Consider the following 22,837-nt stretch of genomic DNA (forward strand, 5'->3'; position numbering starts at 1 on the left):
TTGTATTGTGTAGGGTCTTCACCTTGTGATATGAATCACTTTGAAATCACTGTTGTTGTGATTCGGTGCCATTTAAATAAAACTAGATTACTTGGTGTGTTTCTTGTCCTGGTCTTTGTCCAGTCATTCAAAACAGAAAATCCCAGCACTGCTCAGAAGTGGAGACGTGTTAGAACATGCAGGCTTGTGCGCAGTAGTAACTAATTACATTTACTTATTTACAATTACTTGAGTAACTTTTTGGAAAAAAATACTTTTAGGAGTAGTTTTACTACACTGTACTTTTTACTTTCACTTGAGTAATATGAGGAAAATGTGAAAACATTTTGGCTGCTGAGTGTGAGTGACGTCACTGAATGAACAATAAACAGGAGACACAAACCTACAGTTTCTGTCAAAGTGAGACGTTTTGTTTGTGCATGAAGTTTGTTGTTGTGTCATTTGGAGAGCAAAGAAATGAAACTCCAGATATTATTAATATGAACTCTTTTTTTTGCTTTTCAGTGTTTTAAATACCAAAATTTGCTCTAAACTTTATATTTTTGTTTGTCTGATTGTCTCATTTTTAAACATTAAATCAGGTGTGATGATCAGTTACTCAGTACTCAAGTAGCCTTGTTTACTAAATACTTTTTTACTCTTGCTTGAGTAATTTCTTGGACAGCTACTTTTTACTTTTACTTGAGTAAAAGTAGTGCTACTATTACTTGAGTACAATTTCTGGCTACTCTACCCACCTCTGCGTGCGCTACATTTCACTGACCATATCAAGATTTGTTGTTTTTTCCTGGAAATGATCGAATTCCGATATTTTTTCCAGGATTTTCCTGCTATAAAGTCATGGTTCCTGCTACTCTGTGGACAAACGCACAGACAGCAGCTGCAGACATAACAGACTTGAGCTGTAGTCTGCTTAGAGCAGGGGTGTCAAACTCAAATACACAGTGGGCCAAAATTCAAAACTGGAACAAAGTCGCGGGCTAACGCTAATATTTATTGAAAAAAAATCTTCCTCCAGATTTAAGAATGAATCTTTTCTTATGGACTCAAACAAGTTTTGCTGAAAAATTGAATATGGAACAAGCAAAGCTTAATACAAAACATTATATATATTAGCTGTATAATAACAGTAGGCCAGCTCTGATAGTCATTTGGTATGGCTTCGCTGTCAAACTCTGGCCCGCGGGCCAAATTTGGCCCGCAGCCTAATTACATTTGGCCCGCGGGCCAGAGTTTGACAGCTATGGCTTAGAGGTTGTGTGTAGCTAATACTTTGGTGGTTTCTTGTATTCACGCTCTGATGATGCCACTTGTGTCACTCTGACACAATCGGTCGCTCGGTTCGGTCACAGCGACACCATCTGTGTTACATTTGTGAATGAGTAACTTTAGCTTAGACTGAGAAAAGCAACACGAGGCCAATGTATTAAAAAAGTCCTAAACATCAACAGAAGATGTTGGAAAACTGTGTTATTGGTCTTTTGGAACTTCCATCATCAGCTGTGTGCTGTCGGAAACTGGAGGCACCTTCACTTCCTGCCGGAGTCCTTTCACTGATGTCGCCACAGAGCTGCTGTGGTTTGTTGGTTCCTGTCTCAGTTGCTGTTTGATAAATAACAAAAAAACTTACTTTAGTGGTATTAATATGTATGTAAACAGGTCTGTATGTAGCCCATCTCCTTAACAGTGGGGTGAATCTAAACATTACTCTGCATGAACATCAGATTATTAACATCTTTATGCTTTTCCAAAAACATTTCACCACTAAATACTAAAGACTTAGAAGAGTTTTGTTATTTGAAAGCCCACCGTGCTTTTTCACAATTATTATCATCATTATACCACCGTACAATCGTTATAGATGTCTAACACGTCAAATACAAATCCGTGTGTACTTCAAGGGTACATACATCTACAGATTTTATGCAGTTGTTTCCAGTACAGTTTAAAATTGACTAAAATGCACAAGGTGTGATCAGCTGCACCTAAAAGCTTCTATAAGTGGGTTTCTGATTAGGTCGCTGACCTCTTCCACAGACCAAACAGCAGTCTCGAGCCTGAAGAAAGCAGATGCATGACCAGAAGCATTTCCATCTCTTTTTTTAATCCAACATTGGCAGGTTGTCCACCATTCATCCACTCCCCACAGTCAGTCTGATGTCTGTGGACTTCAGACATGAACTGGAGCACTTGCCGTCTTATAGGCAGGATAAGCATAAAAATAGCAACTTTGCTCTTTTTTCATAGTAAAATATGAGGCAATGGGTCACCAGTTTGAGATGCAGTGTGCTCAGACATGCCCACCATCAAGTCATCAGAGCCGGACCACCTGAGAAAGATCCAAATCTTTCAGGTGGCCTATGAGCCGTGGCTACACAGGTAGATTATCTTTAATGAGATGGGGGCTCAGTTTAAATCAAGTATTTCAGCTTTTACAGGCACAGTCAGAACAAATGTGATATTGGTGACATCGAACATCTGCTGGTGACGTTTCGTTATGAAGCCTTGAGTTGAGTTTTCTTGATCATCATCTCAGTGTTTTCAGACTGAGCTTGAGGAAGACGAGCAGATCTAACGAAACCTTGGACACATCCTGCTTTCTGACTCTAAAAATGACTCGTTTAGAAAATGAACTAACTCATAAATTCAGTTCCACAGAAGTCGTTTTGAAAACAGGGGCCAATGAAGAGAATGGAGGTTCAAGGCGATTCTGCATTAGCTTCACTTTTCAAACCTGGAAGCTCAATTTTTTATACTGACCTGTAACTTTTTAATTCCACCTTCAAACTAAGCAAGTACAGGCAAACACACACTGATAACACCACAGTTTATAAAATCCCAGCAGCATGAAACAGCAAAGGTACAGACTAAGCTTACCCATCAGGCTTCCACAGCTGGAATAACCAGAGTCTGAAATATGTCATCAAACAAGGACAGTTTAAGCCTTCGGACTGTTCACTGGAGGATAATGAGAAGAACCAGAGAACAAATCATTGTTAATGCTGTAGATGCCCACAGCGTGTTTGCTGAACAATAACTCCAGATAGCTAGCTGTTAGCATATTTCCATGTGGTCCGACACTTACAGGAGATGAAGGTTTGTGAGGTTTGGACTTGCAGGAGGCCTGAAGCAATGACGGCTTGCTGTCATAAATCCCCATTCATATTCATACGTCAGGTAATGAGAAAAGCCTGCAACCTATTCTGGGATACAGCCAAACAGGCTGAAGCTTTGTGCGGTGAACTTAGGCGATGTTGTCAACCACAGGTGATTGGTAACCTACTGTTAGCTCGCTAGTCGTTATTTTAATATAAGTTAAATTATATTTGCATTGTTATGTAAAACATCGTATTTAGGTGTTTGTAAGTTCTTTGTGACTGCTCTGCCTGTTTACACGTTTCAAAAACAATCAAAACGGTTAGCTTGTTTTAAAAAAGCATCAGCAGCTGGTTTATTTTCTTTCTTTCCAGCACAATAGGCTGTGATAATGGTTGTGTTAAATGTATAAAGCAGAAATGATCAAGCATGAACAATATATAGTTAATATTTTCCAGAGGAGGGTTGGGAACGCTTTTAGCTGAGGTCGGCCCCAAAGTTAAATTCTGCTCTGATATCAAGAGCACCAAACCACCTGTCGGTGTGGTGTGTGGACGAGCAGGTGAAAGTGTGAAGGTTATTAAAGTAAGTGAATTTATAATGCGTCCTTCACAGGCAAATAAAGCAGTTAAAAAAGAAATAAAACGGATAAAGGTGAGACAAATATTCCTTAAACTGAGTGTGAAAGCTCTGGGATTTACTGCAGTGGTTATAACAAGATTTTAAAAATGTGTCTATAAAGTTAAAAAACATTTTTTAAAACTGAAGAGATCTCGTTCCCGAATTAGTTAAAAGACGTGCCACTCCGTTTTAAAGAGATGATTTGTTAAGACGGGTAAATAGAGAGTTGCATTGATCCCAACGAGGAAAGATAAAAGTATGAACAATTTCCAGCAGTTCCACTTCAGAATTAAAACGTCTTAACTCAGCAATGTTCCTCTGATGAATGAGGGCTGAGTCAGCTTCCTGCCAGTCTAAAGACAAAAACTGTTCAGGATAACCTCAAAGTCACATAAGCTAGATGTAGCCAACCGATTTAACCAAGACCTGATGGCAGCTTGTTAGGTTGGAAAGAACAGGAGAGATGGATGCATACAAAATTTGGTAAAAAAAAAAAAAGTTAATTAAATGACCGAATTATACAATATACAAGCTAAACAGTATAGATCCCAAAACTGATCCCTTTGGAAAGTAGCCTTTTCCAAAAGACGGAGATTAATGGTGATAAAACAGAAAATTCTGTTTGGTAAAATTGAAACCAGTCTAATGCTGATTTAAACACAATCGTCACCTGATGGCTTTAAGATTGTTGCAGGACATGAAATCAGCACAAGTAGGTGAAGATATGGTGCTGAGGTAGCTGGGATAGGTTCTAGCACCTTACCCTTCTGCTCCCTGATAAGGATACGCAAAAATGGATGGAAATGGTACTGTTAGAGAATATGGGGGATGCCAGAAAAAGATAGAGACACCAGCCTGTTTATTGCATCAAAAAGGACTGAAGGATTTCTCTTCCTGCGTGATATAAGATTAGCAAGAATTTGTAGTTCTGGCTTCCTTTATACCAACATTATAAAAACAGTTGTGCACTCTCTCAGATGAAGTCTGTGCATTTCTAATTTTTACCACATGTACTTGATATACAGTATGTGTTCCATTACAATAAATCACATACTGGTGTTGAATATTGCATTGTACAGAGAAGCACATTAGAATAGGAGCACGCTGTAAAAATGACCTTAAAATCTTGTTTTTGTTCATTTTTCTGATGTGGAAGCTGTTTCCATGAAAGCTTTAGCTCTGATCGAAGCACAATGAAACACTGATCTTAACTGAATTTGTAAATCTAAACAGCTTTCTCAACCTGCTGACAGGCAAGCATGCAATCCTATAAAAGCATGAAAATCCCCTAAGTGGACTTATAATGTGCAACAAGATTGTAGTCTTTATCTGTCGGCCTGTGGTGCGATGGGCTGCTGGCCTGAGCTGTTTGATCTCATTATCTGAGTGTGTGTGAGCACAAAAGCAGATGTGATAGGCCGTTTGATTGAGGTCAAATCTCTTTTGCGCTCCGCCGTGCCAAAAGCCCCCTCCATCATGCTCCCGACCCCTCTGATGGGCCGGCTGGTGTCAGAGAGCTCAGGAGTGACATGTCAGGTCAGCGAGGCAGTGCCCTATGGCACCAAGCAGAGAAGAGAGGCGTAAAGAGAGCAGGAGATGGAGTGGTTGTGGTAGGTGAGCTAATGGCTTTGAGAAAGAAGAGGTACAGGCCTGAAGGTGCAGACTGTGATGTCTTTATACAGCGTACGAAGGGACAAATTATTAAAATGCAGGAACGGATGCAGAGAGTAAATGACTTGACCTGAAACCCATGGGTCAGGACCCCCACCCCTCCACCCCCATCTCCGTATGTGCATGTGTGATTGTGTCCACCCCCACACTGATTGACAGCCGCTGTCTTTGTCTAATAATGCTTTGGGTATTTTTCCCAGGCACTAAAAGAAACGCTGCTGTCCAAAGGCTCGAGTGGAGGCTGCTACACGTGGGGGTAGAAGTGTGTCCAGAAATATGGAGCCTAAATGTTAACAGATGAGACTGTTGGGGCTAATCGCTCGGTTCTCATGCTCTTTGTTTGACTTTCCAATCTCACATCCTTTGGGAGTGCACTGTTGCAAAACTGTATTTCAGCGCATGCTTCAGCGCACACGTATCAGCTAGATTAGATTAGACCTTTCTCACTTTCTCACTTTTTAATGGTGGAAAACTACATTAGATCACAGGCGTTTAACATTACTTTGAACTATTTTATTTTTGTAATTATGTTGCAAATGAATTCAGTTGAATTAGGATTTTACATGCACACAAAAACGGCCAGAAGAGACAGCTGTAGTCATTATATATCTGTATGTTTGTGGACTGTTAATGAGTCGGAAACAAGTCAGTCTTTTTTATTATTTTATTAAAAATGTTTCAAATGGTCGGCTCCAGTTGTGTTTAAAGAACAAAAACATTTCATGTGGGCTAACGTACTACACACATCTTTAAATAACAAACATGGAATATTAGCAGGGAGCCGGACAACAGCAAATATATATGCATTTATTGAAATCAGACATTTTTTGTTGTATCTACTCGATCTGGAACTTTGTGTGTGCATTTCTCAAAACAGGCAGTAATAATGTATCAAAGTATATTTAATGATTACTGCACTTACACTATGTTAGTATATTTTAAATGAAAATATACATTTTACTCCAGTTTTCCATGGTGGCGAGATATCTGAAAAATAATACGCTGTTTAAAATGAATAAACTGTCACTACTTTTATTTTGATAATTGAAAGACGACTTTTAATAGAGTGCTTTTAGGTACCGAAATAAAACATCTGAACACTTTTTCACCCCTCGAGGATAAACAAAAGAACAAAAATCCATTTCTTTCCAAGAGACATTTTGCTTTATTGCGTTGCCTTTGACACAAGAGTCACACAGAGGTTACAACAATCGTGTCATCGAAAAAACCTTTGATGAACTCAGAAGCTTAACGCAGATCTTAGAGAGCGGCAACACAAAATGGAAAGATAATTGTATCATCTGCTCTAATGGCAGCTATTACAACAATGGCGATGGTGACCTGGAGGCGTGGGGGGAGCGGGAGGACGGGCCCTCTCCGGTGACCTCTGCTCGGGAAAGGGCGAGCTCAGGCAGGAGTCGGAGCGTCAGGGGCTCGCCACCTCGTCTGGCACTGTGAACTCTCCATTCACAGCCTAACACAACAGGCAGGCATCGCTGTGACCCTGTGGGTGTGACACTCAACCTTTGCCTTAACCTCCTGACCGGCAGTCACAGCTGCAGCTAACCGGCTCGGGCAGGTCAGGGCGAGGGGTGAGAGATGAGAGCAGGGAAGATGGAGGGGGAGGAAATAAAGAGTAAAGGCAGAGCGACTGAAATATGAACGAGTGGGTGACAAAGAAGGTGAGAAGCTCAATAAGCCGGGTCTTAAAGGGTCAATCCACTGAATTTAGAAATAATAATTTAAAAAAGCCCAGTGCATCTGGAAGTATGCACATTACCAACAAATAAATAGGTACACTAGAATAAAGAGGTAACAAATAAGGTTTTTACAGGATATAAAGAAATAATTATACTGTAAGTAAATTTAAAGACTGTGTCATTTCCTGGTGATTTAGCAGAAAAACAAACAACATGGGTACTTTTCAGGGTGCAGACTGCATTATGGAAACCTTATGTTTAACCTTGCATAAAATGTTCCTCAGTATAACGGGATTACAGCATAAATGTACAAGGCAGATATTTCCAGACACGATAACTATACACAAGGTAAGTTTAGACATACGAGAGTGAGGCGAGGCTTAGAAAACGAGTAGTTACGCTACTATGTCGACTACTAACCCCGCTGTCACAAAAGGAAGGATGCCTGGCAGCAGCTTCGTGCAGTTGGTGTTTGCAGGAAAATGGACGTGTGCACTGTTGAGGTCAGTCCCGAGGCCTTTAGTGGGCTCAGTCTTTGAGTCCCAGCTGTTTGTCTGATGTGGATCCTTTTAGAGACGCCAAGCTTTAGAGTCCAATTCAGTTTATTGATAAATCTTACACAACCGTTCAGGTAGAAATCACAGTGTTATGTTTTATTTTTTACCCCCCAAGAGCCAAAGAAAGTGCTGGATGTCATTAATGATTGCTAGATAAATAGATATTCTTTACAGGCCCAGAAAAAGGCTAAAAATCTAAGCATGTAATATAAACTAGATAAAAGCAGAAAGCTATACTCGTCATATTTACACATGTAGCTGATGTGATTAAGATACGGATGTCGAGATGGCTTTCAGCGAAGACTTGATGTCTTATAAAACAGTCTCTTCCCTCCTCCACTCCAAGGCTTCCTCTGCAGCTTTTGCAGCTCCGCCCTGGCCGTGTCGACTCTCCATCGAGGCCGCCAATTTCTGCTCCAGCCGCCACACCTGCTCCCGATACTTCCTCCGTATCTGACGGTATGAACTCAAGGCTTTGCTGCGACGAAAAGATCCACATGACTTTTTAACTTTGACTCAAGCTGAGCACAAAGGGCCTGATGAACAGACACCAAAGAAGTATATTCAGCAGCTTTCTTTTTCCATTCACCTGTGAGCTTGTGTGAGGCGAGCTATCTGCTCCGCATTGTCCCTCCTGTGGGAGGAACTGTCTGAGACGGCTGCGTTCAGTGACTCATGGACCAAAGCCAGCCGCTTCTTCAAGGCTTGCTCCCTGGAAAAAGAAATAGTGAGGTCAGTGGGTAAACATGCTGTGAGGTTATTCATTTTGCTGCAAGCACAAAAGATGTTTACTCACAGACTCATATTTAACATGCGTCCTTGGCCTTAGGGCCGCTGTGACGCATTGTGTTAACAGGAGTGCTTTATTTAAAAGTATTCAGCACTCTAGGTCAGAAGAGAAAAGGTGCTCTCTGAAGCACATCGTGGAGAGAAACAGCTAGAAATTCTTTATGTGCAAAGTCTGCAGCGTTCCTAAGCAACAGTTCAAAGCGGCCAAGAGATGTCTGACACATTTTCAAACCTGATTATATTCAAGTACGTCCACATATTCAACATCCAGATAATTACTATCATAATTATTATCAGATTTTATTGTTAAAACACGAAACTAGAAGTTGTCAAGAGCTAAAGTGCTTCTATATAGAGGCCATATGACACCGACAGGTATGGAAAAGACAGAATCCAACCCTCACCTCTGCAGGACCGCCTGCAGCTCTTTCAGGATGGGTCTTGTCCTATAACCAGCGATGTCCCCTTCACAACCGAGCTTCGCTGCGTTCTCACAGAGCCTCTGAAACACAACGTTCAGTTAAGATACCGCCCAAAGTCCCAAAGGTGTCTTCACTTCTCCTCTGGCGTATGTGCACTTTAATCTAAAGCTGTGGCTCCAGGCTGTCATCATGCAATGTCTCGTGTTTTTAGCTCTGAAGTGCTTTTACACTTTAAGGCTGATGGGACACTGTTGGCCGTGGACACCGAAGTTTGTGAGTATGATAGCTTGAAAATGAGGTGGATTTGATATCCCAATATTGACCTCAAGGTCAAGGTCAGAGGTCAAGTTTTCTCAAAACCTTGTGAATGTAATTAATTGAGATTTTCTAATTCATACCATACGAGCTACTATGAGGCTGGGGCTGGTGGTCGCCAGTATTTCTTACAGTTCAGTGTCCAACAGACCGAATAAAGTGATCTGCGAGGCCAGTAGTGTTGTGGGGATGGAGCTGGACTCTCAAAGGGGTGTCAGAGAGGTGGACGTTGTCCAGGACAAGGACGACGCTGGACGATACCTCCCACCCACTACATGACGTGTTGGCCAGTGACAGGAGCACGCTCAGTGAGAGACAGAGGAACCATCCCTGCCTGTGATCAGTTACTGCTCTTACTGTCTCAGAGCGATGTGACCACATAATTTCCTCAAACGTATTCTGATTCTAACATCATTTGTTTTTATCATTGACCGTATCAGGAACATAATACTTGGGTCTAATTTCTCCAGCTGAGCAAAATCAGCTGGTTCAGACGCCTGCATGTACACGCAGCATTTATTACACGGCCTGGGCGCTGACTGGGATTTTAGGTGAAGTAGCCAAACAGGACACAGTCTGCAGAAACCAGGCAGCGTGCAGCACAGGAAGTTTGAAAGCTATTCACATTTGTAATCTGGAGGCAAAGAGCCAGTGCAAATTAACATCACGGGGGGAAGGAAAGCTAAAGGAGCTGTTCCACTCTTTGTCATTTGACAATGACAGAGATGCGCGGCATGAATCTGTGCTGCAGTGACAGGACAGCTCAGCAGAAGACCTTGTGGAACCAAAATATCCTTCCTGGCCTGGAGGGATTCTGCTTTTGTAGATGTGTGATTTCCCACGTGGGGCACCCATATTTGAATCGGGTCTGTCACAGTAGACCAGCGTCCTGCTCCCTCTTGCTCGTTTCACCTTGACTTTGTATTATTTTCCAATTTGAAAAAAAGAAAGGATAAAAACCCCGTCTGGATTGCTGCTGCAGGAGTGTATCCTACCTGTTGTTCAGTCCTACGATCCTCCACCTCCTCTTGGAGACTTTCTGGGATGAAGACCCCAGCTGCTCCCTGAGCCTTCTGGTCCATTAAACTCCACTCCAGACACCTCAGCTCTTTCTCCTTGAGGCGGATTAAAGCTCGCAGATCTGACATCTCCTCCTGAACAAAAGCGGTTATTTAAAGAGTGGCAGCTACATGATTGGATAGAGGCACCAAAGCCCAGCTTTGGTTCCTCTATTGATTTGATAAATATTACCTCAGATTGTCAATGCATGAAGATTTCTTTAGAATATCCTGATGTTGTGTCCCCTGATTTTTCTTTTTTGTTTGCATGTAAATTCATGAAACTCTGTCTCGTTTAGCTGGTTTGCACTTTTGTTTGAGTTATTATGAATTTATTATAATCTGTATATTCATGGCGTCTCATCCACTATATCCTGTATATGTATTTAGAGTACTATGCAAACAGTGTTTTAGGAAATTGTGCAAATATTTTACTCCTTTCATAGAATAAATCTGTTTCACTCATAATCTCTTTGCATCCATAGTTTTGCATGCTTTTTTTTTTTTTCCTGGCCATGGTGTGATTGTAATGTACGTCATACCCTGACTGAGATCAGTTCATAAAACAGGGAAGCCTTCTCCTTCTTGTTATCAGGCTTGTCTTTAGTCATGTGACCCCCTCTTTGTCCAGGTGGGCTCAGTTTGGCCTCTGCTCCTGGACCTGGCTTAGGGAGGCAAATGGCTGCCCGGTCCCTCTTCAGGCGCACAATTTGCTGCCGGAGAGCCGCCTCCCGATCCTCGGGCTCGGGCGTCCTGTGGGGTTACTTGCAGTGAACAAGCTGACAAAAGCGCAGCCCAAGAAATTTGCATATTTGAAGTTCCTACACGGTGATCTCGAACTCTTTCGTCAGCTTTGTTGTGTGTAAGCGTTTTAAAACATCACCTCTGCCCGGTGTGACTCGCTGTTTCCGTCTCCTCTGTGACCCCTGCTGTCGAGAAGGAGGTGGACAGCTCTTCAGTGCCCATTTTCCTCAGCTGAGCTAATGGACTGTCTGGGTCCCGAATGTCACCGACCGGCTCTGATGATGGGAAAAAGAGAGAACACAACTGTGTCTAATGCTTGAAAGCCGTATATTGTACATGTGAGTGTCTGAGTGCTCTTTGGTGCGAGCAGTATTAAAACTCGGTATTCCATCACCTGCTGAGACACTCTGCTGAGGACTGCTTTGCTGCTTCCTGGCGTCATAAAGCGACAGCAGCTCGCCGTAGGCCTCTTCACACTCCTCACTGTCAGTCGCAAAACACAAAACGTGACCTTCTGACAGGTGATAACGAACTCGTCCAGCGTTGACACAGACAGAAATATTTATTGGTACCAGTATCTGAGAGCCATCTGCAGGGCCGAGCAGTCGGACTCAAGCCTGTTCAGCGTGAGATTGATCTGCTCCGACTCTCCTTTCCTTCGCTCCAGAGCTGCAGTGAGACGTTCGTTTCTGGCCTTCAGCCTCTCGATGCATCTGCGGTAAAGTGAGTGAGGATGAGGGGATTAATTCAATTCAATTCAATTTTATTTATATAGCGCCAAATCACAACAAAAGTCGCCTCAAGGCGCTTCAGAGAGAAAAACCCAACAATCATATGACCCCCTATGAGCAGCACTTTGGCGACAGTGGGAAGGAAAAACTCCCTTTTAACAGGAAGAAACCTCCAGCGGAACCAGGCTCAGGGAGGGGCGGGGCCATCTGCTGTGATTGGTTGGGGTTAAGAGTGAAATGGCTTTAATGATCAAAATAACACATGAAGAAGCTGCTTTACTTGATTGGTTGAGTTAAACTTCAGCAATTACATCATCAATCAGACCAGTGAGATTTGAGATTTGACCCTTATAAGCACTTTGAGGCGGTCTTCAGGAGGCAGAGCAGGTCATCTACTAATGGCAAGGTTGGTGGTTCGATCCCTGGCTCCTCCAGCCTGTATGCTAATTATCCTTGGGCATAAAAAACTAATCCCAAGTCGGAGTGTGAATGTTAAATAGAAAGCACTGGTGAATGTGGCCTGTTGTATAAAATGCTTTGAGTACTCTGTTAAAGCAGAAAGGTGATAAGAACCAGTGTTACAGATATCTACCTGAATCTTTAAATGAGCTGTGGGAGGTTATAAGAACATGTAGTCATAAGTCTAGTAAGTGAAACTGTATCTGTGTCTTTCTTTACATACATGTAAATACAGGGACAGCGTGTGTCAACAATGTGGTAGTCGAGTTTTTATTTTTATTTATAACTCCTAAACCTTCTAAGCTGCTAATCACTCCCACCTGTTGAGCCGCTCTGTCTCAGACTCCAGGCTAAGGGGGCTGGGACAGAGACTGCCCGAGTTAACTGATCCCAGTGGAGATCCATCCCCACCCACAGTCAGAGGCGTCACAGCTCTGTTGGCTCTCCTGTGGAGTAAAGGTGAACCGGGATAGGGGGGCGAGGCCCAGTCTGGACTTAGGGCCCCAGCAGTGGGCCGGTAGGAAGGAATGTGGCCGCCAGACCTCCAGGCTTTATGGAGACCAACCAGCTGAAACACAGGAGAAAGGCAGCTGCACTGATTCTTGTCAGTCTCTTGTAGTGTTTATTGGATCTTTGTCCACTGAACGAGATTCATTCTGGCTAATAAAGTACGAGACATCTTCTCCCACCTTGTTCTTCTCCTCTTCCACCTGGCTGATGCTGCTCTGTGGGGGGCTTCTGAGAGCAGACTCCTGTTTGTCCCCATCCAGCATGTCTTCCTGGTACTGGTCTCTTGGGAAGCTCGACCGGCACGAAATCCCAAACTCTCTTTCCATCTCTTCCAATATCTGTTGGAAATGAAGCAGGATCATGAAAGGGACTGATGGGAGTCTAAAGACAGTCTGAACAATGACATTTTTTTCTCATAAACTGATCCTTGCTGAATTTTCTTTTTTTATGAAAGAAGAAGAGCCAGTATATGGACCTGAAGCTCTTTTTCTTGGGCTTTGCAGCTTTAAATTACTTAATAGATGTTTTAATTGTGATTATTCTTATTTGTTTTTAACTTATACCTGGCTGGCTTTAACCCAGTTCTCTTGAGCTGCTCTCAGATGCTCTCTGTGCTTTTCCTGGTCAGAAGCTGTGATGGGGGCCGCCCAGGTCCTTCTGAAGCTGATGGAGTCCTCCACTGATGATAAAACCTCCTGCAGTTTGCTCCAGACAACACCACTGCCTCCTAGTGGATAGAAAGCAAAGGTGCAGGGATATATGCAGTATATGATGCTCAAACAAACATAAAATATGCAATAAAGGACATAAACATAAAATATTAATCGGTGGAAGCTTCTGGATTGGATGAAAGTGCATGGCATCCAAACTGATAAGCTCTGCTGATGAACGAGTGATGCTATGGTAACGCCAACCTTGGTCATTCAGTGGAGGTTTAGATGTTGGGCTGTTTCTTTCTGGGCTGCTTCTAACGAGCCGGTGAGACAGAAGATCTGGAACCAGAGGCCTGGATGGAGCCGGCGGTCTCGTGTCATCTGGTTCACTGCAAGAGTAGTGCGTTTACACGAGCTATAGGTTGAATATCAAACTCCCTATTAATGTGAAAATATGTGTGGTATTGCCCACAAGGATGAATACAAATCCACAGATTTCAGGTGTCTTGTAAGGATGGCATTAGTATTCAAGTCAAAGTGGAGCCAAAGGTGATGCTGCAGTAAATCCAGCCGTCGCGCCGGGCGCCTCGCTTACCTTGGAGCTTTTAGTGACCCCATCTTCTTGTTCAGTTCAGCAATGATGTTGAGCAGCGTGCCCACTTCAGCCTCACACTGAGCCAGCTCTGCTGGTGTAGGCTCGAGGATGACTGCAGGGTCACAGCCCTCGTGGTAGAGGGAGATATAGTCACTCGGGCTCATCGCCTCCTTGTCACACCTTGACCCTGCATCCAGACTGTCACATCTGCCTCGCCTGAAATCCTACAGAAACATGGAGTCGTGTTTGGACTGAAAGAAAAAATAACTTGGAGGACCCATTCATTTAGTTTTTTGCTGTATTTTTTTTATATTTCTGCAATCTGTCACGTCTGCGTGCACCAATAATAACACACATCACACCCGATGTATGCAGCCTTCTTCCGTCCTGTGAACAAGCACCTGTCAGTGAGTACAGCAAAATAATTTAATTATATAATGTATCAGCATTAAAAATCTGTTACGCTATTGAGCCAAACATGTTTGGCAGCTATTGTTCTGAGCAACGGAAAAGGAGGAAACTAAAACATCCTGACATCCAACTTCCTGCCAAGCAAATATTTGTGGACCGAACCATCTATTGTTTTCATGAAGAACGCTGAACAAATCTCTCAGACACAAAATGTTGAATCAGAACAAAATGTTACTCTTTAATTATGGAATTAACTACAGTCAGATGTAGAATGAAAATGTACTTTTTAAACGATTGAACACATACATCTTTTTAATAACACACGTATATATGGTGCAGGCCAGAGTTGGCAACATACTTGAAATTCCTTATCCTCATTACCAAACTATTCCCAGTCAGTGTCAGAGAAAAGTCATTAAGGCATGAAAAGGGGGAATAAAGACTTTACGCATGCTGTCAGACCAACTCTCTGATTTCAGATTTGTGGATTTTATTACTTATGTGCAAAGTGCATGTTTTCAAACAGTAAAAAGTCTTACCCTGCCTTATCGATAGGGCAGATTAAATCATTTAAAAGTCTCTATTATGAGGCTGCAGCAGTTCTGCAAACAACAGTTCTTCTCTTATGGGGAATATTGGAGCAACATGCGACATCTGCATTAGGCATTTACCAGTGACAGCTTTGAACTGCATTACAAACTCATATACTGTGTCACATATCATAAGCTCAACTGGATTTATGTTGCTCCCAATCTCACTAAACCTTCAAAACAATCCCTCAAACATTTCATCATAACTTACCTCCATGCTCGCTGATCTGTGTGACTGCAGAAGTGACTCAGTTTACCACGTGTGTAAAAAAAAAAAAAAAAATTGACAAAATGAGGGTCTGTTTTCTTCCGTCCTACTATTTTGTGTAATTATATTTTCCAAGAGTCAGTCAGTCTCTGTAATAAGTCTGCTCTCTCCATGTCTGCCTAACACTGTTTTGTGTGATGGATGAAGTAAGTGGAAAAGTCATCCCCACCCATTCCCTTTCACTCTGAGTCCTTTCCTGTTTTGTCCGTAGTGTGCTTCTATGTCTGATTATGACCAAAGGGGGTGTGAATTATCCTATCTGGTTAAAATGTGATATATACGCAGGAAAATGCTACCTGTTTATTTTTTGGATACAATCTGCAGACCGGTGTTGGCAAAAAATATAGTAAAAGACTCACTTTGGTAGAATAAATTCAATACATCAATAAATCAATCGATTACTTATGCATGACAGTATCTGTGGACTCAAACAAAGCTTTTTATGATACTACTACTACTGCTACTGCAGTAAAAACTATATTATTAGGTCAGCAAAACTGTTTTTGAGCACCACAATCCATAAACTTCATTACCCACAATTCCACTGTACCCGTTCCAGTTTCTGGTTATATCATTTCCGTTCAGGAAGTGTCCGTTCAAAACAAATGTTAGCTCGCTGTTGGAATATTTCTCAGTCCTCAATGAGTTGTTACCGTATATAAATACAAGACCTGTCGTAATAATTAAGTAAGTGTCTGTTCTTCTTCTTCCAAATGTAAAAGTTATACTTCAGTTCACAGAGTGACTGATTTGACGTATTTGTTTTCGTTAAAGCTAACTAATGCTAACGGCTAATGTTGCTACAGCCGTGGAGCATCAGCTGCTCTGTCTGCTGTGGTTTTTAGCACTTTGTCAGGTTTTCTGGTCGCATTGACTCAAGCTTTTGCCAATTAATAATATTTCCTGTAAATATACACCACTGCGTTTATCTACACATAACACTCGAGCTAACACGTGGAGAAGCAGTCCTTGTGTGTAAAATGAACTTTACACTGGACTGAGTTTGTACTGAAAGTAGAAATATGATTTTAAAGTTGATGAGAATGGTTGTGTGGTGGTCTGGTGTAAATGTGCCCTCTGTAAGATGGGGACAAGCGGTGTCGTTTATGAGAAGCCCGTGTTTAGGATTTTAGGTGGATTTGCACTTGTTGGTCTTTGTGAAGGATGGACAGCAAGCAAAGTTACAAATATTATACCAGCCTTTTAATGTCAAGTGAGTCCATCACCTGTTAAATGCTAGAAATCTTTGAGAGCCAGAATAACTAACTTCACCTCACCACCTCCACTTCTGTAGCTTCCTCCTTTATCAATGGACACACCAGAGCCCGGCCAGGCAGATGGAGAGGAGCGTCTTGTAGAGCTCCGACCTCGAACGCGCTCCAACCCAGAGGGTGCTGAGGACCGACGCAGCAGCACTGGCAGCCTCGGAGGCAACGGGAACCCCAGCATATCTCAGCCTGCCGTGGGAAGTCGTGTGGAGGGAGAAGGTGAGGCCTCGACCAGCGACAGCCCTCCAAGTTCCACCACCGCAACCATCTCAGTGTCTACGGCTCAGGCTGTGGCTCCTACTGCCGTCACAGGTGCGACTGCTGCGGCCAGTGCTGCGGTACCACTGTCCACTACGGCCGTGTCAACCAAAGACTGGCCAAAGTCCACACAGCAGCACCCCACACTCACCACGTCCGTCCCTTCACCGGCAGAGTATCAGCTCAGAGTGCCCCGTGTAAACTGCCCAGAGAAAGTGGTGGGTCCACTTAGCATTTCTGATTTTTGAAGAGTCACAAGAAAAAAAAAAGTCATTTTCACTGTCAGTTCTTCTCTTTTATGACAGATTATCTGCTTAGATCTTTCTGAAGAGATGTCTTTGCCAAAGCTGGAGTCCTTTAACGGGTAGGCGGCTGCATGTTAAACTTCATTGTGTGTCGTCAAAGTTTCACCGCCTAATTTGACTGTTTTTCAACCTAGGTCTAAAACGAATGCTCTGAACATATCCCAGAAGATGATTGAGATGTTTGTCAGAACAAAACACAAGATTGACAAACGGCACGAGTTTGCTCTGGTGGTCGTCAACGATGACGCCCTGTGGGTGAGTACGAGAGCTGTTAGGATGCTTTTTCTTATGTGTGACTTCTAAAAAATGTAGAAGACTCAACACACTCTTAGCCGTTTGTTTGGGCATGATCATGTAGTTCCTTTTTATTGTTGTTGTCTATGGCGGTTGAATGCACTTCCCTAATGTAACGTCATTTAATCCATCTGTGGACATATCTCAGCTGTCAGGCTTTACCTCTGATCCCAGGGAGCTGTGTAGCTGCTTGTATGACCTGGAGACCAACGTGTGCGAGTCCTTCAGTATCCTTAAACTGAAACTGACAAAAAAATGCTAGTAACTTCTAGATGTTTGGTTTTGACCCTTAACTCCCCTTTTATAGACCTGGAAGATCTCCTTAATGTCATGTAAGTAACAGATCTGCTGTAAATTTGATTAAAAATGCGATTTTTTTAGCTTCTAAACACATAAGTGTTTCAACTGTTTGCTCATTTTTTGCCTTTGCAGACATCAGAAAATCGAGCTGCCGTTGATGGAGAATATTCAGACTATCCCGCCTCCGTATGTGGTGCGGACTGTGCTTATCTACAGCCGTCATGCTGGGCAGCTGCAGTTCAACCCATCTGAGGCTGTTAGTGTAAGTACAGCACAGTCTCTCTTTGTGTCTGTATTTTAGTTTTTACACGTGGGACCTGTTCCTGACTGTGCACTTTGTGTTTCTCTGTCCTGTCACAGAAAATGCTGCAGTCGCCATATTTTTTCTTCGACGTGGTCTATTTGCACAACGGGGTGGAAGAGCAGGGGGATGAGACCAGCTGGAGGGTGAGTGCAGAAGCTGGTGATGGAGGGTTATTGGTTCAAACTGTGTGCAGCAGCTCCATGTACCAGGTTTGACGCCCTTTTACCTTCAGAAGTGCCTTAAATCTGTATGGCACAGGTTCAACAAGGTGCTGGAAACATTCATCAGAGGTCTCGGTCCATAAACCATCGCATCAAATAGTATCCAGTCTCAAACTGACCGCAGCCTTAGACTGTCACTGACCGGGTGGTTAAAGGAGTCAAACAAGCTTCATGCTGTGCCACAGCGATGCAGTTACTGTCCTACCAAAGGGGGGGACGTGTGGATGATTATTAACATGAGGAATAAGAAAACAGAGGAACATAAAATACCTCGTGATCAAGATCAAATCTGTTAAAATAAGTTAGTTCAGTGGATAAGACGACACAATAATGGCACACAGTGCGTGAGTGCTTTACTGACAACAAATTTTTCAGCTAGCAAGTATTACACAAACCACACTATACGCTCATTGGTTACTTTCTTAGGTGCACGCGATCAGTTGCTTGTTAATGCAAATATCCAATCGGCCAATCACATGTCAGCATAGCAGGTGATTTAAGTCACTTTAAACGTGACGTGTTTTGGTGCCTTAATGTTGAAGCAGACGGGCTACAACAGCAGGAGAGCGCCCTGGCTGCCACTCCTGTCAGTTACAAACAGGAAACTGAGGCTACGCTCCGCACAGGTTCAACAAAATTAGAAGATTGGAGTGTGGCAAATATTTCCTTGGCACACTTTGGTCCTTTTAGTACCAGCTGAGAATCGTTTAAAGCAGGGGTGTCCAACTCCAGGCCTCGAGGGTGTCCTGCAGGTTTTAGATCTCACCCTGGGACATCACGCCTGAATCAAACGATGAGTTCATTGCCAGGCCTCTGGAGAACTTCAAGATATTTAAACCAGCTGTGTTGGATCAAGGACACATTTGAAACCTGCAGGACACCTTGAGGCCTGGAGTTGGACACCCCTGAGTATTGTTGCTGACCACAGTGATGCGATCTCCTGATGGCTGCTCCCAGCAGCGTGACGCACCATCTCATAAAGCTTAAATCATCTCAAGCTGGTTTCTTGAATGTGACGATGAGATCACTGCACTTAGATGACCTCTGCCGTTAGAGCGCGTTGGCCTTTCGGATGTGGTGGAACGGGAGATTTCCACGATGACTGTGCAGCAACTGCGTGATGCTATCACGTCAAGAAGAACCAAAAACTCTGAGAAATGTTTCCAGCGTTTTGTTGAATCAGTGACCCAAAGGATTGAGACAGCTGAGACAAGCGGTACCAACAAGGTCCAGTGAGTGCATGTTGTAACCTTTGAATAAATCCAAACCTTTACTTGTCTAAACATAAAGTACGTCCTTGTTTCTCGTCAGTGTTCAGCATGTTTGAAAAGCCTCTGTGGCATGTTAAATGTGAACCAGGGCACCGCTGTAGTTACTGGTTTGAGCGTTAAAGCTCTGCTCTGAGGCAATTCGCTGCATGTCGTCCCCTGCATCGTCTCCCAGCTTTCATGTCTTCTCTCCACTGTCCCATCTCATTAAAGGCTAAAACCCCCCCAAAATATATATTTGAAAAAATGAACCATCTATGCCTCCAAGCTTATCTTTTAAGATATTTTCTGCACATTGTAAGACAGCGATGCCAAACTCTGGGCTGTGGAGCTTTTGCACGCCCGACTCACCTTCAAAGCCTTTGCTGCTCTCGTGTTCACACCCAGTGATGATAAAACTGCAGTACTGACACTAAAAACCAGCACCGGCCTTTTGATTCTGTATGTAAAAAGCTGTTTTACACTGTCTCACCTGATATTCTCTTGCATACTCTTAAACTGAGTATTTGCTTTTTCTCCAGGACAACTACACCTCTTTCAGTAACCTGGACTCTAAGGGCATGTGTTACCGCTTTGAGGTTTCCTTAGGCGGACCCGCCATTGAGCTGCACAATTGCATGGCCAAACTTCTGGCTCACCCTTTACAAAGGCCTTTCCAGAGTCATGCATCTTACAGCCTGCTGGAGGGGGACGACCCCCAGGACATTGAGGCAACAGTTTAAAATGGGACACTGGCTTCTCTGTGAAATCCACACGCACGCGTTTCGGTTTTTCCTCCACATTATGACCATTTTTTCTCTTAGCTGCTGTAATTCATGTATTATTTGGGATGTAGGTGTAGATCTAAGGATAACCAAGGGGTTTGGTAAGTTGCCAACTGCACAGACATTGTATGTCCATACTAAAATAGACGAGTGATTTTTTTTTTTCTTCATCTTAGCTGCAGAACTCATGCAGCTGTTAGCTGCAGGTGTCGTGAGAATGATTAAAAGTCCCAGAATCCAAGAAAAAGATAAAAGAGCAGCTAAACGGTGTAAAGGCATCATTCATCCCTCGTTGCTTTCTAACACACCACACTGCTCCGAAGCAGGCGATCGGGAAACTAATGAACCTTAATTTGAAGTAATGAATCACAGAGACACGTGATCCTGCCTGTACGTCTGTTTTAATCTACTTTGTTTTATAAGGGCTTGTTTTCTTTCTTAGCTGTCACACTTACGTTATGTTACATAAGCAATGAAAAAATAAAGGGTATGATTGTAAAAACGGCCCTTTGCACTGCCCGTAGATGCACTCGAAACACGTTGTGTACAGATGACGTTTGTAAAACTGTTTCTGCGGATTAAAAACGTTCGTTTAATGACACTTGTCGTGTTCGTGTGTTTGATGTCATTTTTTTAATGTCTAGCTTTTGTCAGGAGATGGCAGCAAAGCCTCTGCTGGGATCCTTCAGCTGTAACTGTGATTTCACTGCAGCTCAGATGTCTTTATATTCGTGTTTATGGCGGTGATTGAGCAGTCGAGCAGCAGACACCGTTGTAAACAGGAAGTCTTCTCCAGTTGTAGCATGAAGATTAATTCAGTGTGGAGGTTCTCAGTCTTGTTCTGATGCTTCACGTGCTGTTTGAATGTTAGTGAAGCACTGACGGCATCAGTCATGTCTCTATCATATTCAGTTTGGTTCCGCTCCATATTTTCCCCTCGTTGAGCTGCAGCGCTCTGTCCCCCAGGTTGAGAATCACCGCTTTAGCTGTAAAATATGTTTTCCCGTCACCTCAAAGATGTCTAGTCTGTTATCTTAAAAGGTGTCTTATCACGGTCTTCAGCCATTTGGTTTCCTGCTTTTGTTCACGTTATCTAACACCTCTTTCCCGACTCGTTGTCTTCTGTCACTCTTAACATGCCTCATAAATAAGTTTTTCCACCTGAGGACAGGTTGTCAGGGAGACAATAGGGAGCAGGAAAGCTTCAGGCTCAGAGGCCCTTTCCCCTTTCACACCCTTCCCCGGCTGACCCGACTGCGCCTGACGTCACCGGCTCTGCCGTGGATGCCGTGGGTGGGACGGGGGGTGAAGGGTGTCTGCGCTCTGCAGGGAGAATTTGTTATTCCCCATCCCCACAGAATGACAGGTCCCTATTGTTTTCACTCCTTCACTCCTCCACTACCACGACTCCTTTCCGTGCTCGTTCAAGACAGGATATGCTGGAAAAAAATTTTGTTTGGCATTTTCTGCTTTTACTCCTTAAATGGTTCATATTGTTCATCAAGCACCAGGGGAATACATCAGTCTGCAGCAGCTATAATTAAATAGGAATATTTCCTGTTGTTTCTTCATTATTTTTATATCTCATGGAGTCATGGGTAAAAAAAAAACATAAGCAGTCTTACTAAAGTACTGAACGTCTGTGCTTCTGGTGGACATGAGTCCTGACTGATTGGATATTTATCTGAGAAAATCTGATGTATGTAGTTTATGAATGTGGCGTGGTTGTTGATGCAGCTGAGCTGCTTGGAGTATTTGAGAAACTGTTGATCTGCTGGGATTTTACTGCACATCCATCTCTAGTGTTAAAAAAGAGGTTTTATTTATGTAGTGGCAAATTACAACTGTTACTTTATACTGTAAGGTCAAGACTGTACAGTAATACAAAGAGAAACCAGAGCGCTTCAACCAACGTTTGTAGAAGAGCATCTATGAACGACTGTGGCAGATGGGCCCCAGCAGCAGGAGGCCTCACCTGCCAACAGGAACCTGAGGATTGAAACTGGACCACAGAAGATTAGAAAAATGTTGCCCGGTCTGTTGAGTTTTGCTGCAAATAGCATGAAATCAAATCATCAACCCATCCCGCTGCAGCCCAGCCTGGGTGTTGTTGCTGGGTCCATATCTATGACTGCAGTGCACCACCTTCTGATGCCGCTGTGATGCTGTCGCACCAATATGGACCAAAATCCCTGAGAAATGTTTGCAGCACCTTGTTGTTTCTGTGCCACAAATTATTATTAAGGTGCTTCTGAATGCAAAAGTGGGTCCGACCCGTTACCACCGAGGCACAATGAAGTGATTGCTCGCTTATTTTAAACCCTAATTTAAGGTCATTTAATAGAGTTCGTAGATTCCACTACAGGAGAGCATGCAGCCTCTGCAAAGGCGACTTCTTTAGGCAGCGTGAGCACATTTTGTTAGAACTGACGGTTTTCTTACAGTTTTTGTTGAAAAGCTTTAAATGTATTTATGTCTTGAAGATCTTTAAATCTAATTCCCATCACACCAACTTATTTTTGTTTCAAACGTTCCATGGAAAGTTTCTGATAACTTGGGCAGCTTTGCAGCAGGAGGCTGTCCTGCGACACAGGCTGATTAGGGACGGGAGGGGAAGAGGCAGGAGAGGTTGGGCTGGGATGGGCAGGAAGTGTGCCTCTAGCAC

The 22,837-nt window shown here is 43.1% G+C and overlaps 2 protein-coding genes across 2 annotated transcripts; one reads left to right on the forward strand and one right to left on the reverse strand.

The window, feature by feature from the left end:
• Positions 1–6,084: 6,084 nt before the first annotated feature.
• ushbp1 (Usher syndrome 1C binding protein 1) lies at positions 6,085–15,367 on the reverse strand. The gene is made up of 14 exons (XM_076876092.1): positions 15,134–15,367; positions 13,922–14,145; positions 13,588–13,715; positions 13,237–13,400; positions 12,853–13,011; positions 12,484–12,731; positions 11,546–11,686; positions 11,368–11,456; positions 11,113–11,248; positions 10,772–10,982; positions 10,167–10,325; positions 8,839–8,936; positions 8,235–8,357; positions 6,085–8,123 (listed from the first exon to the last, which is right to left on the reverse strand). Exons 1-14 carry the CDS (start codon positions 15,137–15,139, stop codon positions 7,958–7,960), a joined length of 2,052 nt encoding a protein of 683 aa, XP_076732207.1. The 5' UTR covers positions 15,140–15,367; the 3' UTR covers positions 6,085–7,957.
• Positions 15,368–15,741: 374 nt separating this feature from the next.
• On the forward strand, positions 15,742–20,773 carry babam1 (BRISC and BRCA1 A complex member 1). Its single transcript, XM_004553782.3, has 9 exons — positions 15,742–15,877; positions 16,485–16,934; positions 17,022–17,080; positions 17,156–17,276; positions 17,464–17,542; positions 17,623–17,647; positions 17,748–17,877; positions 17,976–18,062; positions 19,930–20,773. Exons 2-9 carry the CDS (start codon positions 16,500–16,502, stop codon positions 20,128–20,130), a joined length of 1,137 nt encoding a protein of 378 aa, XP_004553839.1. The 5' UTR covers positions 15,742–15,877; positions 16,485–16,499; the 3' UTR covers positions 20,131–20,773.
• The last annotated feature ends 2,064 nt before the right edge of the window (positions 20,774–22,837 follow it).

The sequence above is a fragment of the Maylandia zebra genome, linkage group LG17 (genome assembly GCF_041146795.1).
Source record: "Maylandia zebra isolate NMK-2024a linkage group LG17, Mzebra_GT3a, whole genome shotgun sequence".
NCBI lineage: Eukaryota > Metazoa > Chordata > Actinopteri > Cichliformes > Cichlidae > Maylandia > Maylandia zebra.